Source organism: Hetaerina americana, unplaced genomic scaffold, assembly GCF_022747635.1.
Source record: "Hetaerina americana unplaced genomic scaffold, ioHetAmer1.1.p SCAF_10, whole genome shotgun sequence".
Taxonomy (NCBI): Eukaryota; Metazoa; Arthropoda; class Insecta; order Odonata; family Calopterygidae; genus Hetaerina; species Hetaerina americana.
Window position 1 is genome coordinate 13,579,204 of NW_027286070.1, and position 15,408 is coordinate 13,594,611.

The window sequence follows — 15,408 nt, forward strand, 5'->3', positions numbered from 1 at the left end:
ATTTTGAATTCCCGGCTCAAGTACTCAAACCTATTGAATCTAGCCACATATTTAGTGCAAATTTTTTATCATTGCTGCTAGGACAATGATAATGCTGCATATTGTGGTAGAATAGATAAGATAAGATTTTCACAGGATCATTAATGGATAGATCAACCAAACAACCTGAACGTTTCAAAGTAGAAAAACTGAAATTGTAAAAATTTATGAATGCTGCATGATAATGATGAGCTTGTTTCTGGTGGAATAGGAAAAAATATTGAACACAGATTTGGTAGTGATTGTTCTTAAAGTAGGAAAGGAATGGGTGGGAGAACATTAGGTGATTCCTGGTAAAATGAAGTGAAAAGTTAAAGAGTGCAAAGACAGGGATCACAAGAGGATAATTGTAGTGAAGGCAAGGAAACATCGGAATTGGCTGCACTGTTTACAAAGAAAAAAGATTCAATATGAAAATATCATTAGGTAAAAAAGGAAAGAATAATAGTAAGAATCCTCTATTGGATGAGAGCGAAGGTTAAAACTTTTGAAGTGGGTTTTTTAATATTAACATGATTTTGATCTAGATTTAAAAATGAGTTCCATATGTCAGATAGTGAAAATTATGCATGAAGGTCATTTTAAGTGAAAAGAAGATTGTAACTACAGAAAGAATTTTAAAAGATAAATATCCTGTGGGCATATATTGCACATGGTATGTATATCAAATGAAACCATTAAGTGTCAGTTCAAATTACACTTATTTGTGTGAAATAATAATTTATTTGCCTGCAAACTTAAGCCTTGACAAACCATTGAATGAATGCCACAATTGTAATTTTTTTAAAGGAAAGTGAGTAAGATGGAATGTAGACATAATAAGTACATTAGTTAGTCTTTTGAGTTTACCTGGGAGATTTTTTGGGAAAGTGTTGACCAATAGGGAATAGAAGGTAATGTTGAACAAGTTATGGGGAGGGCAACAATGTTTCATGTCTGGAAAGTGATTTCTGAACTATATGTTAGTCCATCATGAAGTGTGTGAAAAATGAATGGATGGTTGAAAAAAGTATATTGCGCATGTTTTGATATACAGGACTTGCATATTTTACTGGGTGAACAGAGAAAGTTTTGGAAGTTTTTGAGAGAAAATGGAATAAATGCGACAAGGCAGCTGATGAATATTCTGACAAAGGACTAAGCTGATTGTTTTGAAAAGTGGAAGTGATAGTGATATAAGGGTATAAGGTCCCAAAGAGAGTAATTCCAAAGGGACTAAGGCCTCACTGTTCTAAGTAGATTATTTTTCTCAAAATATTGCAAGGCTGGATCGTTTCCGAACAGACCTTGTGTACGTGTTGCATGTATTTATTTATGTACATACCCAACCACAGTTATCAACCCAAACGTTGGTTTTATAGGTGAGTGTTGACCTCACCTATTACTCATCACAATGGCGTGCGAAATTCAACCATTAGAGTAGAAGGGTCAGTTTCTTTTCCTGTGCCACCTATAGTTTCCCAGAAGATCTGGTACCCAAAAACTCACACAACTTGGGTTAAGCTGAGGATATCCAGAGATTTCCTTTGGAATCAAACCTGGGTCTTCTGCTCAGTAGTCTGCCATTTTACCCAGTGGACCATCATGTATATGAACATACATATATATGTACGTATGCATATATATAACACCACCTCTTGGCCAAAGAATAGAGTATTTGGTAGCATAATCCTCCCGGTGAATTTTAGTGTAATTACATTTCCTCAATCCTTGACCAGTGGAGCACCAGCAAGTCAAATGTCATTGTTCAAATCCTGGCCAAAGAAACTATCATTGCTTGGAATCTGTATTAGATTGTAGCTTTATAGATATTTTGCAGTCACATGACAACCGCCATGAGTAGAAATATATGCTGAAAAATAACATTCGGAAAGTGGAAAAGAGCAACAAGTCATTCCTTTAGTATAGACGTGGGAGTTATGGGTGATGGAGGTCCGGGAGACTCTCCAGACAAGGACTATTTTAAGTCCAGGCACAGAGCAACAAGTGAGAAATAATTGACAAGTGTGACAAAGGCAACAGAAGTATGCAAAGGTCAGGCAGTATGAAATAATATAACAAGAGAAGTTTCCCATTCTAACCTAAAACCAGCCCCATTTCTGAGTGCTCGACCTATGATGGATGGCCATGAAGGGGCATTTTCACCCACATGCATACATATATGTGTGTGTGTGTGTACATATATATATATATGTTATAATTATATATATATATATCATTACTTCTATATCTTCAGAGGAAGACGGATTGTTTCCGTCGAAATATCAAGAAATAACGTGTGAGTGTTCTTTTTTTGTGTTTCTATATTGTGTGTTACTGTGTATTGTACTATTCGGCACTTCTGTGTTACGTCTACGAAAGCATATATATATATATATATATATATATATATATATATATATATATATATATATATATATATGTTTTATATATATATACACACACACATACTAATGCTATTTCAAACATCATGATTGGTTGAAAACCACCAATGAAAAATGGCTCTGAACATGGGAAATTTTGCGACTACCCATTTGGTTTATGAAAAATAACAATTTAAATTTCCTCTGAAATAAACTTTGTGGGGATTGTAATTACCTTCGATTTTTTCATTGGTTTAAATAATTTCAGATTCAAGCCTCCCTATAAATTCTTAATAACATTTTCACCGCCACTGTCACAAAATAGTCAGATTTTCACTTAGTTGATATTAATATGAATTCAGTTAAAAATTAAATAGTATGATTAATTTTAAGGATCAAAGAACATGCAACTATTTACTGATTTAATTATCTTTATTGATAGGCACATATTTTAGTATAACAAATATTAATATTTTAACCAGTCTCATTTTCTTTGATTGACATTCTCTTCACTTTTAAGAGATACGGAAATTCAAATGTTACTCTCATAGGATCAAATCAAGGAAAATTCAAACAAGCAAGGAAGGAATATATTAAAGTATCATGGTATCCTGCAATATTAATTTCAGGTTCATACTAATATTAAATGTCAAATTGTTAACAGTATTTCCAAAGGAGAAAAATACTTATATTAGGTAATTAATTCAAGAAGCCTGAATAGGAAACAGTATTGTGTTTCTATGCTTTCCTATGCACTACAATAAAATTTTATTTTTAATGTTCTAGCTATAGTATTACCTAGGACAGATGATTAATTGAACTTTAATGCCCGTACTGGCCATTAAAATGCAACAATAAGTACACCCAAGCCCAATGATTAAAAATGCCTACTTCACTAAATATTATTCCAATTAGCCAGCTAAGTAAATGAAGCCAATCACTCTATAGTACAACACAGATTTAAATGATGTCACTCATCAGAAAGAATATCTGCAACTTAATCAAAAAGAATAAAAGTTTTCCAACAAAATAAATTGCAAGCATTAATTAAATAACTTGTTTCACTAAATTGGAGAAAACAGTTTGTTAATTTGACTTTCATGACTGAATTTTAAAAATGCATCTTTCATTTTATATTTTTGTACTAAATTCTATCAAATATTGAAAAAAAATCACATGAACAACGCCTACACAGATATCCAAAATTAAAAATTTCACACAATTTAATGGAAACTTAGATAGGCAAATGGTAAAATAAAACTTAATCTAGATTTACCATTCACCCCAGAAACAAAGCACATAAGTTTCATATCTAATCATAACCAATAGGTTTATGATGCAGACAGCAAACTTTTCAATATTCTAAAGCAAAACAAATAAACTTTTCGATCACAGCAGTCAATTAAAGTCTGAAAAATAAAACACAAATTCTAGTGACACACTAGATCTATTTTTAGTAAACATTTACAGATTTTCAATACAGAGTAATGAGATCATAGACAGCAAAGGCACATAATATCAAAAACATCTAGATTTATAATTCATTACACATTTTTATCTATTATATGGGCACACAAAAAGATTTCAAAGTCTGATCAAAACCACTAACATCTCAACATCACAGATACATCCAACCACTGAATTCATGGCATATACAAAGATAGAAGTTCATTTTGGAAGTACAAAATAGAAAAAGATAGGAATGGGAGAGAACTCGTGCATTCACCACAGCAGCTGAGAAGATAGAAGGAAGCACTTGCAATGGATTTAGCTAACAGCAAAAGTGCAGCTAGGTAGATCACATTTAGTAGTTTGGTAAAAAATGTGTAAAAAATGAGCCCATCATTTATTTAAAAAAAATTGCTATTGATATGATAATTATTAATTACAATCAGACACCCCAAACAGGATTAAAAACCAATGACAAAATTCAAAATCTTGAAGATGGGTGTCCCATATGTTTTATAATGTATTCCAATGGAAAAAATGTAAAGAAGGTCACATTGCTACATCCATTTCCAACATCTAGTACCCATACTGTCTTCATGATTTAGAAGCAAAAGAGCATACTTTAAAGATTTGTGGGTTTTTTCTGACTTTGGAAAAGTCACTCTGTCCATGGAATCAAATTGAACCTTCAAAAACAATCTCAAAATTCCTCACATTAAACCCTTGCTTTCTCATTTCATTTTGCTCGAATCAAAACTGTGATATAACCTCTCTATGCATTAATTTACCAGCTGCCTAATGAAAAACATGACATTTTAAAACCAAGGTATGCCGTAGTTATAAAATGTTATGCTTGAAGTTCAAAAAATTTATTGCTGTTTAAATTGACTATGTTTTACCCATAGGTATTCCATGGTTCAGTCTTTTTATGATATACTCCTCAATGGGATGAACTTATGAAAAATAAATAGAGCCGCTTCTAACATGAGCAGCTGACCTAGATCAAAAAGCAAAAGCATGTCACTGATCTTAACATCAGGCATGAAATAATACAATGTCATCACTTCTAATTGGAAATGGGGAGGTAAATATGGAAGGTAGGCACATGCCAGTCAACCACACTGTGATTGATACCAACATGAGTAGCAAGCAAGATATTCAACTCTAGACATTCAAGGAGCTAAAGGGTCACGGATTTCATTTATATCTTGCCAAATACCATCTAATCATACCAACAGAGATAAAACCATTTAAGCATGATTTTGCAGTTATTTCAGCATTATAAAATTCACAAGAAATCAATTCCAACAAAAAGTCAAATATTTTGAGTGACTAATGATGATTAGGAAGTTTACAATTTTATTTAGAGCCATTTTTAAGGGGTTATGAAATTGAATACTATAACTAAAGCATTCTGATAATAGATTAGGATGGCATTGCTCATCCTTCGAAGTAAAGAAATGCCTGCAGCTAGCATATCTCTCATCTTGGGCATAACATAATGGAAAAACTTAAGAAATTATGTCTGCATTTAAAAATAGCACATTCTTCCTTCATCAGAATCACACATAATTCTGGACTACCTATTTTTCCAGGAACTTTGCAACTCAAACAAAAACTTTTTGTTCTGATATTCAACTGAAATGGTATACCTTGGGGAACGAACTTTCTTTTCCAAGGCTATAAGGCCATTTCATAACGATCATTTTAGTCTCAGAAGCTTTGAGTGTGCATAACTAAAAGAATTAGGAAGAATAAGAGCAAATGAGGATGACTGTTAGTTGGCTTACCCAAAGAAACACAGGTGTTTGGACACCCTAACTCTATTTCTTTTCTAATAGTTCATTCAACCTCCTCCATATAATGTGAATGGGGACTGCATCCAAGAGAAAACAGCCAAATATGAAATTTTAATAGATAGTATCAAAAGAATACCCACAATATACTTGTAAAAAAGTAAGTTCAAAGCCAAAAGAATACATAAGTGCCATCATAATTAACCCCTCAAGCTGGTATAGGTATTTAAATGCTTGAACCTCACTCGCAGTATTTAATTTTTCTAAAATCTCTCCCTGTTGCAACATTGCTGATAACAAATGATGTCTTTTTAATTATCTATTCTAAATTTGTAAAAAAATTACCTAATGTTAAATTGCTTATTCCATTTAGCAAATATATGACTTAAATTATGCTAAAAATTTCACTTCTTTATTTGCCTTTAAGTTTCAAAGCTCCATTCTAAAAGTTCACTCTTGTCAGATATAATTTGAAACAAACCTCTAAATATAGGCCTGCCATGCAGTCGGGGCACCAGTACACTGTATCTCTCCTTTTGCCTCATGCAGAGCACACCTGACATCTTCTTTGAGGCCTAGTTTTCTTCCCGGTCAGCCGTATCTTTTCAACTAAGTGCCTCCCAACCAAAACTTCCTCACTTGAACTTACATTATCATATCCAGTACTCACTTCTCTTTCTCTATCCAGGTGCTCAACTAAATTCTCTATATTATATTATCTTCACTCAAAAAAGCTAATCCTTTTTGAAATCCATTAAGGGGGTTATATACAAGGTTTGTTTCACTTATCTTTCTCAAGAAAGGAATCTAACAACTGAGACTAGATGGTGGTGAGGCCTTTTGCCCTCGCAACTGTTATGATGAAACAAAAAGAAAGAATGATGCAAGAATGGTTGCAGAGAAATTAAGATAGGGAGATCATTTCTAGCAATAAAGACAAACAGAACCTGGGGACAAAGCGTAAATGCAAAGAACTTGCTTAGCTCATAACGACGACTTTATATATTTATCTTCCTTTTAGAGTGGCTTTCCATGTAGTCGAAACAGAACGATTAGGAAGACTCATTATCTAAGAGGCCAAGGGCAACTAAAGATATTTGAAAAATTCGATGGCGCCGCAAAAAAATTCAAAATCTAGGGAGCGGAGGGTAGCATGCAGCATATGTCGATCCATGGATAAGGCCTGCCTGCGACGTACTGAGAACCGTGCTGAGGGGTTAAGAACAATGATGGCTAATGATGTACCATGAGACTTGATAAATGTTAACAAAGTATACATAAGAGAATGGCTGGGTCAATGCTATGATGAGATAATAATATTGTGTTAAAACGTAAGCATATTGGACACTTGGAGACTGAAATACACTCCAAATCCACTACAAAAAGGCCGATATATTATCAAAATTTAAAGTATAGGAATTATCCATCACTCTCAGCTATTCAAAGGCTTCTTCCCTTCGATTAATGCAGATTATCAAGGCTCTAATGCATTGACTCTGGAAGTCAGTTATTTTTCCTCTTCAATACTATAATCTGTATACGCCAAACTAGAACAAAACAGTTGCATTTATGATATCCAGAACTGAATTTAGATTTAAAGAATAGGAGAGAAGGTTGTGAAAAACAAACTGATGTAACAATTCAAAGAACTATGGGCAATTTCATGAGCTACTTAAATAAAATCATCCACTGATACACACTAAAATTCAAGAACTTTACAGTTTAAAACTCATTCAACTTAAATGAAAATGAAAGTGGTAACTATTGTCCCGTTACTAGTTTCCATGGTAAATTACTTTTGGACAAGTGAATTTATAATGAATCATTCTCCAAGATACCTCGGTATGCTCCTTTCCTCATTCATCTAATATTGTCCTGAGAAATTATTTTAAAGTATTATTACAAAGGATAGAAAAGAGATATTGAGATTTATTTCACGTGCTGAGAAACCCATTTTTGTGTTAACCAGAATGGGGTAGTGCAAATACAATTAGTTTGATGTATCTGCCTGTTGAGAACTTTAAATAAGTTAATTTTCTCTTGTAGCTCATTTAACGCTACATTTGGGAATTGATTGGGAATCGCAAATAAGATGAGTTCTGATGGTAGAAAAAATCACTAGTTAACGGGAGGATTTGAATTACTATTTTAGCTGAAGATGGTTGACGGCTTGTGTCCATTCTAGTGAATAACACACTACCATCAGAACAAAATCAGTTATCTAAATGGGAAGACTCTTTTCATTGTGTATATTGTATTTCCATTTTTAGATTCAAATAAAATTTGTGGGGATAAGTGAACACCAAGAGTATTTTGATGGGTTGATTATGTACATTTAATTGTATTTTTTTACCTAAATTAAATGCTGACTAGAATGAGATGTAATTAAGTTTAATGGTAAACTTTAGAGAAATATTTTCAGCCTCTTTCTAAAATGCTATTCTGTATAGATATATTTACAATAGTGCTATACCTCTAAAAAAATTCATGCTCCGACTTAAGAGCATTTGTAGGGGTTAATTTCAGTACTTTTCTGTGCTTTGGGATTTTCATTACTTTTAATAAATATCAACAGTTTCCGTAAAACCTTCCAAGTCATGAATTTCCACTGTGATATAAATTATTCATATTCATCATTTCAACAGAGTATTTTTAGCAGTTACTGCAATTTTCAACTTGTTTCATAAATTTAACTGCATTATAAACAATGATTTATATTATATAACAAAATGTAGTTCACCTCATAGGCAAGGCTCTGACAAGACAAAAGGCAGAGAAAAGAGGTGCACCGAGTACTTGCCTAAAGATATGACAGGTAGAATTTGACCAGAGAGTAGATAGTGGACTACATTGTCAACATTCAATATGTCAGCTTCACAAAAGGGATTAACATGAAAATTAATGGAGCAAACATAAAAAAGGTTTGATTCGAAGTCTACGTGAATTTTTGTCAATGGAATCAAAATCACCCTTACAAAAGGGAATCAACAATTTTTTTAAACAATCCAAACTTTAAATATTCAACATTGGACTCATGAATAAATATCATTAGGTATAAAACAATCTCAGGTCACGGGATAAATAAATACTCTTTGTAGCAAGATGAAAAACATTTTAGAAAATAAGACCAAGCTGCAGAGAGCTAATAGTTTCAGCTTAACTGTATCTATCTACTTCATGCTCATGTGTTAAAACCTACAAAAAATTATCTAAATATTAAACACTTGGTATTTTCCAAGACAGAAAGGAAAAAATAATTTCACAATTAGAAGGTGATTACTTAATAAATGCATGATGAATTGACATTGCATTCCACTTAACTACTACTTAAATACACACACACTACTATTATAGACATATAAATTTTAAACATCAATATTTTAACAATTAACATCAAAATCATTAGTAAAATACATGTGTAAAAAGTCACTTGGAAAGTGGTCCATTAGATAACAGGGTTAGAATTTGCCAAGTTAAACAAAATATGAGATCAATGTGTCCACAGGAAGACTGCTGTAATTCATTTAATAAGATAACAAATGACACAAACCAAAATTTCCCAAAACTGGCCCTTTCCCTTCCAATGAATGATGATATAATCCCACTATCGGTAGCTAAATAAAATAAAATGATCAAACAGCTGACAAGGCAGAAGACAAATCAAAAGCTATGGGCGACCATGTACAAGGGAAAGTTAGGTAACTATTTGTTCAAGTAAAAAGATGTCAATAAATTTGTACAATGCATGTAGTGCAATATGAGGTATCTTCACGGAGAAAACCACTTATAGGTTTAGTAGAATTTTCTATTGGCACTAGCATTAAAGAAAGTCTCTAAAATATTTATTATTTAGGCCTCAATTGATCAGGTAAGCTTCAATTAGCAGAGAAAATGCAGGATATCCCAGATCACTTGTTCACTCCCTAATCGCATAAACACCTAAAAATATGAGTGCACTGAAGGAAATACATCTGAAGTATTCAATGTCTGTACATCTTTGCACTAATGTTCGCCACCAATCATCTTCATTTAGAAATAAGTCTCATCAAATCATTAGTAAGGATCCATTCCACTTTTCACTTCAAGTGCTAGCACATGAGATAGTCATTCTTTTTCTGTCTGCACTGTCACTTCAAAGTGCATAGTGCATGCCACTTTGGCCTTTAGACTGGAATGCTTCGTGTGATTGATTAAAAGATATACGCTTCCTCCTAGGTCACATAAGAAGAGGTTTGAAGTGAACTGATGTGAGAATTGGAATGACAACAAAGTGCTTGGACATGAATGAAGTATGAATAAGAATGCAGTCTAGATGTGATTGTAAACAGGCAGAAAAAGAAGGTTGTGAGCAAATGTACCGATGATAAATATCAGATCAAGATATGAAAGTAGCAAGAGATCCTCATGACACAATCTTATTGCAGAGTATTAAGGGAGCATGATATTGCCTATAACATTTTGAATGAATGGTATTTAAAAACTCAAAATGAAACCAATTTTAGGTGGTGTAAAATTTTTTTTGGCACAAATCCAACAAATAAAAACTTACCCTAAGACTTTTTAAGCATACAAACTGGATCTTTCTGCATGATATGATCAATTGCAAATATCTAATCAATTTTTGATGGCACTAAAAAGTAGGTGATTGCATGCTGCCCCCTACATGATTCAACCAAATTAAATCTTTCACTAACTTCATATCATGGGGTGGAAGGATTCCATGGATATTAAGAAGATTAGAGATTACTCTAAATTAAGAAGATTTTTACTATTTAGAGGCAATTACTTAGCATGCTGAAAGAAGATCACTCGCAAACATGGAAGCAATATGAAAACATTCAAGTGAAGTATAGGCACCATATGGATTAGATTTGTAGGCCATTGGAAAAACAGACAGAGATAAAGTCTGTGAAACCTGGTGCTAGAGGTAGATGCTGTAGACCACATAATCAGACAGAGTATGAAATGAGAAAGCAAAAGGAAGAGTAGTTGAGGAAAACAAAATTTGGCACACGTTAGGAGAATTAGAACCAGATAGATTATGCATTCATTTGTTAAAAACATAATAAAAGAGAAAGTTCCCAGAGAAAAGCTTACAGACAAATGCATAAGGTTTTATGACATTATTTGACATGACATTGAACATTATACATAGAGATGGGTGCTGGACGGAAGAGCTAACAAGGTGTAAGGCAGTGAGCATTAGAAGGGAGAAATGGGAGGGCTTTATTCATTCAGTTTAGACTGAAGTACTGATAATAATGCTGATTTAAATTAATTAAATGGTTCACTGATAGGGGAGTGAGCTGAGAGTAAAGTAATTGATAAAATCGACCCTTCTGATTGAGTAAAATGAGTTCATTCTTACTTAAGGCTTTTGCTTGATTGGCTAAGCACCACTCATTAGGCGAATGAAATTAATCCTAAAAATTTTAATTTACTATACTGTAACAGAGTATTTCTCTTACACAGAGTGCGGCAACATAACTTCCTTTTTTCAAATGCAGAATGCTTTCAAAAAAGAAAATTACAAGGCCATAGACTGCAGTTAGTGCTGGATATTAAAACTAACAGGACTAAAATTAAAACTTCACTAAATGTGTGTCACATGAACAACGCTATACCCTATGAAGGTGTTATGCCAAAGAGTATTATTATTGTTACTGCACTTTTAATTATTTGTTTGAATCAAAGAGGTCACCACCATTGTATAATAAAATATCCAAGGTGATTATTTCAAGATGATTATTTTCAAATGAAAACAAAGCACCTTAGTAATGTGTCCAAAGATACCTCATGCTTCTGTACTTCAGAATATAAAACTAAAACAAAAGATCTTTGAAAGAACAAAAGCATAACACAAAAATAAGGAATCATCAAAATCCTATGAATTCATAAAATTTATCCCCTCAGTTACAGGCAAAGTATGCCAACTTCTTTTAAATATTTATAGGAGAGTAAGTAGCATAGTGATATAACAACAGTCTTCCTGCAATTTTGATAGAAAGGCATTTCAGGCTAACAAGAACATGTATGGGTTTAAGAAAATAATGATTGTATAAAAGGTTGTTTTTACAAGGTAATTCAGGACCCTTTTAAAATTGATTATTCATAATAAAAATAAGACACACAACTTTTCACAAAGAGTACAAATATGTAAAAAGTGGAAAGTGAAAGAGAGAGCATTAAGTATCAAAGAGCTTCTTCGGTCATGAAAAGTTGACTCATAATTCTTTGAATTTCATGACTCCAACATGAAGCTGTCATTTTTAAAAAAGGGTGACAACAATTTATATATAATTGACTTTTTTGATGGATGACATAAATTGAATGCTAATTATATTACAAACCTTACAAATTAATAAATATCTAATTATTTACAATTATATACTTTAACTGGAAGATGCAACTAATCCCTTACTCAGCTATTAAATGCCTTCCAAATAAAAACATTTTATGTGCACAAAAAGAACACACATTTGTGATCAATACTCTTGGGACGGTTGCAATTTTAACTGGCACTAAATACAAAAAACTGTGCATCAATTGAGATGGTAACCAATACATCGAATAAGCTCCACTAAAGTCTACAACTCTGGGAATTAGTTAACTTCAATTGCACTGCTATGTACAGACTAACTCCATCTAACTGATGCATATCAATGTGCCTATTAATACATTTCAGAGCAAAGTGTACTTCAGTGGACATTGATGGTGCTATGGTATTAAGTAAGACACAGAATATTTAACATTGAAGAACATTATGAGAGTTATCTACACTATTCTGAAAACATTCAATAGAACTCTGAATGACAAGCAATATAAATTCTATAACATGAGTAAGACTTCCACCATGTACAACAGATGCAACAATGATTGAATTGACAAGAAGAACCACCGTACTTCAATTTTTACATTTATCACAGAAATACAATTTAAAATAATTCCCTTATCAAATTATTGTCCAATAAGCAAATAACTTCAGCAAAGATTTAAAATCCCAATACCTTCCCCAACCCACTTACTTTCAAATGTATATTACAATTAATTACAGTCCAATACCCATTATGTGGCACATTAAAGATCTCAAAGATAGGGAGAGATGAAATACTTATGAACTTATTCAATGTCCAATTCTTCTAATTTATATTTGCTTTCTGGAGTGATGAAGCATTGTCATTTTAACAACATTGCTGGATAACTTTATGGTTCCAGGCTTCACTTCATAGATGTTGCATATACCCATAATATTAAAAGGAACAACGCAATTTTCCACGCATGTTTCATTTTAATATTCGTGGACATAACGTTGTTCTTTCTATTATTATGAAAATTACTGGAATTGAAATATTATACCAAAAAAGAAAGCATACACCATGGAATGCTGTAATAGAAACTCGAATAAAATGATATAAACACATTCAGAAAGGTGGGACATACTGAATAATTAATCACTATTAAATTTTATGATAATCCCTTGTAAAATTTTAACACATACAATGGATAAATACCAAATGAATGTCCGCATCTAAGCTAATTCCACTCATGATCATTCAATGATAGGCCATACTGAAAATATCTATCTCAATATTTTCTTCGTAAAATAAGATAATTGAAATATGGGGGGCAGTTGTGAAATGCCCATATGAAACAAAGCATATAGAATTTCAACAACCAATCACCCTCTAGATTAAAATTTTAGAGGTGCCTCATACCTTTCCCTGTATTTTATGCACTGTTCTCACACCACTTCCTGTGCATTAGTCCATATTCAAATGAATAGTTTCTGGTTTTCCAAATTCCTTGGAAAAATACCTATAGACTTTATGACAGCCAGATATCATCCACAAGCTGACATACACAGCCCACCATGTAGAAGGTTCAATCACAAATGAATCCACCATTTTTAACACACCCTGAAATGAATACTCTTATTGTAAAGAAGTGATCTCCTTCGGATCATTAGAGAGGTATTATAGATAGTCCCTTGCTTCATGGAATGTTCTGATTCGTAGATATAGACTCATTCAGTACAATATAATGTTACTGTCAGCATATAGACAGTAGATATAATTTTTTATGGCAACCAGTTCATACCACTTCAAATAACTTGAAATGGGCATTCAGAAAGCAAGAGAGAAAAGTTTTTTATTACTTCTCATATTTCAGATACCACTTTCATCTTGTTTCTATCCAATTAGACAAACCCAAACTAATATGAATTCAAACGCTTTTCAGGAAGTATAATTTTTTTCATTATTTTCACACTCCTAATATCAATTCTACTCATTGTATTGTTACTTTCTTCATAGCACTGATTATCTCTATCTTGTATATAATTTCATGCCCTTTTCTTGTAGTGTAGTTGTTTAGTAGCTACATTATAGTACTATTTGTTCTATTTTAAGAAAGTATGTTAAGAGTACCAAAAAAACAGTCATTCTGAACATAATATAGAAAATCACAAAAAAATAACATAAAAATTTATATCCCAATCTCTCACAGAAAATTATCTCTTGGGTGGATCAGAGACTGACAAATGGGGAAAAGTTAACTTTTGAATGGGGGTGTGGATAAAAAAAATGCATTTAATGCATAGTATGAATTTAACACACATTCACTCTTAACATAAATGATAGAAAGTATAAAATTCAAATGGTTTCAGTGAAGGTAGCTTACACAAAGTAAGCTAACTGTCCATAATCAAGAATATGAGAGAGCTTCGTTTAACCTCATGCTTTCAAGCAATGATTTGTGACAGAGACAGATATCCATTTCAAATAAAAAACTGTGCTTTTTTGCCAACTCATGAAATTCAACATCTTTCAGAAGTTGGTGGACACCTAAATTAACAAAGAATGTAACTGTGACATAAAGATGTTTTATCCCACATTAGAACTTAGTGTACATCAGCTTATTCTTTGATATCTTATGCCAAAATATGCACACATAACAACAGGAGTTATGATTAGAAGTGCATTGATGCCAATGCCTTTCACACTTTTGAATGGAATAGGTAGAACTATAAAACAGTTCTCCCATACAGCACATCGGTGGTGTGAGTGGCAAAACTAGTTTTTGTCATTTGCACTGAGCACATCTCAATTTTTCTTTCCATTTCCTTTGGACAAAACAATTAAAATATCCCAATCTTATCAAATCATACAGCTAAAGCATCCTTGCCTAGCTTACTAGTTGTAAAAGCTGGAATGACAAGATATAAAATTAAATGACTTGGGAGACAATTACCACATTAAGTTATGCATAATTAATCAAATGCAAGAAAATGTTATGCCACAAAAAAGGGGTATGTGACCGTACAAATATAGCAAAAACAGAATGCTACATACAGTTACAATGAGGAATCCTTTATAGTCTTAAGGTGACTTAAACTGAATGTCCAATCGGAAATGATTTCACCAAATCCATTGGAATTGGGAAAACTATAGTTGAACTCTTCTCACTTGTAATGGCACTCAATGTTTGCAGGTATCTCAGCTATAAACAAGTAAAACAAATACATCAATTGGAAACACAAACATTCCATATGATAAGATAGAGATACACATCATGAGATGATGGGATAAATAGATAGCTGTATCTGAATAATCTGATTTTCAACCAAACCAGCATTGCATAGTAAAATTTAGCCAAACCATATATTGTAACTGAAAGCAAATTAAGGTTTCAATTTTATTTTATAACCTAATACTATTAATTATCTAATATTATCTATCTATTATCTAATTATCTAATATTCT

General features: G+C 32.5%; 1 protein-coding gene across 3 annotated transcripts in view; it reads right to left on the bottom strand.

Moving 5' to 3' along the window:
* The window catches only part of LOC139699992 (stomatin-4-like), a 44,386-nt gene that overhangs the window by 14,152 nt on the left and 14,826 nt on the right, over positions 1–15,408 (bottom strand). The window contains exons 8-9 of one of the 3 annotated variants that reach the window (XM_071598413.1): positions 14,998–15,145; positions 3,752–7,194 (exon numbers count right to left, since the gene is read on the bottom strand). The exons of 1 other annotated variant lie outside the window; for it this stretch is intronic. In XM_071598413.1, the coding sequence (XP_071454514.1) occupies positions 15,035–15,145 (111 nt within the window). In that variant the 3' untranslated portion in view covers positions 3,752–7,194; positions 14,998–15,034. Of the gene's footprint in view, positions 1–3,751; positions 7,195–14,997; positions 15,146–15,408 lie in introns of those variants that run through there. One more of the 3 variants, XM_071598412.1, reaches the window with a different exon arrangement.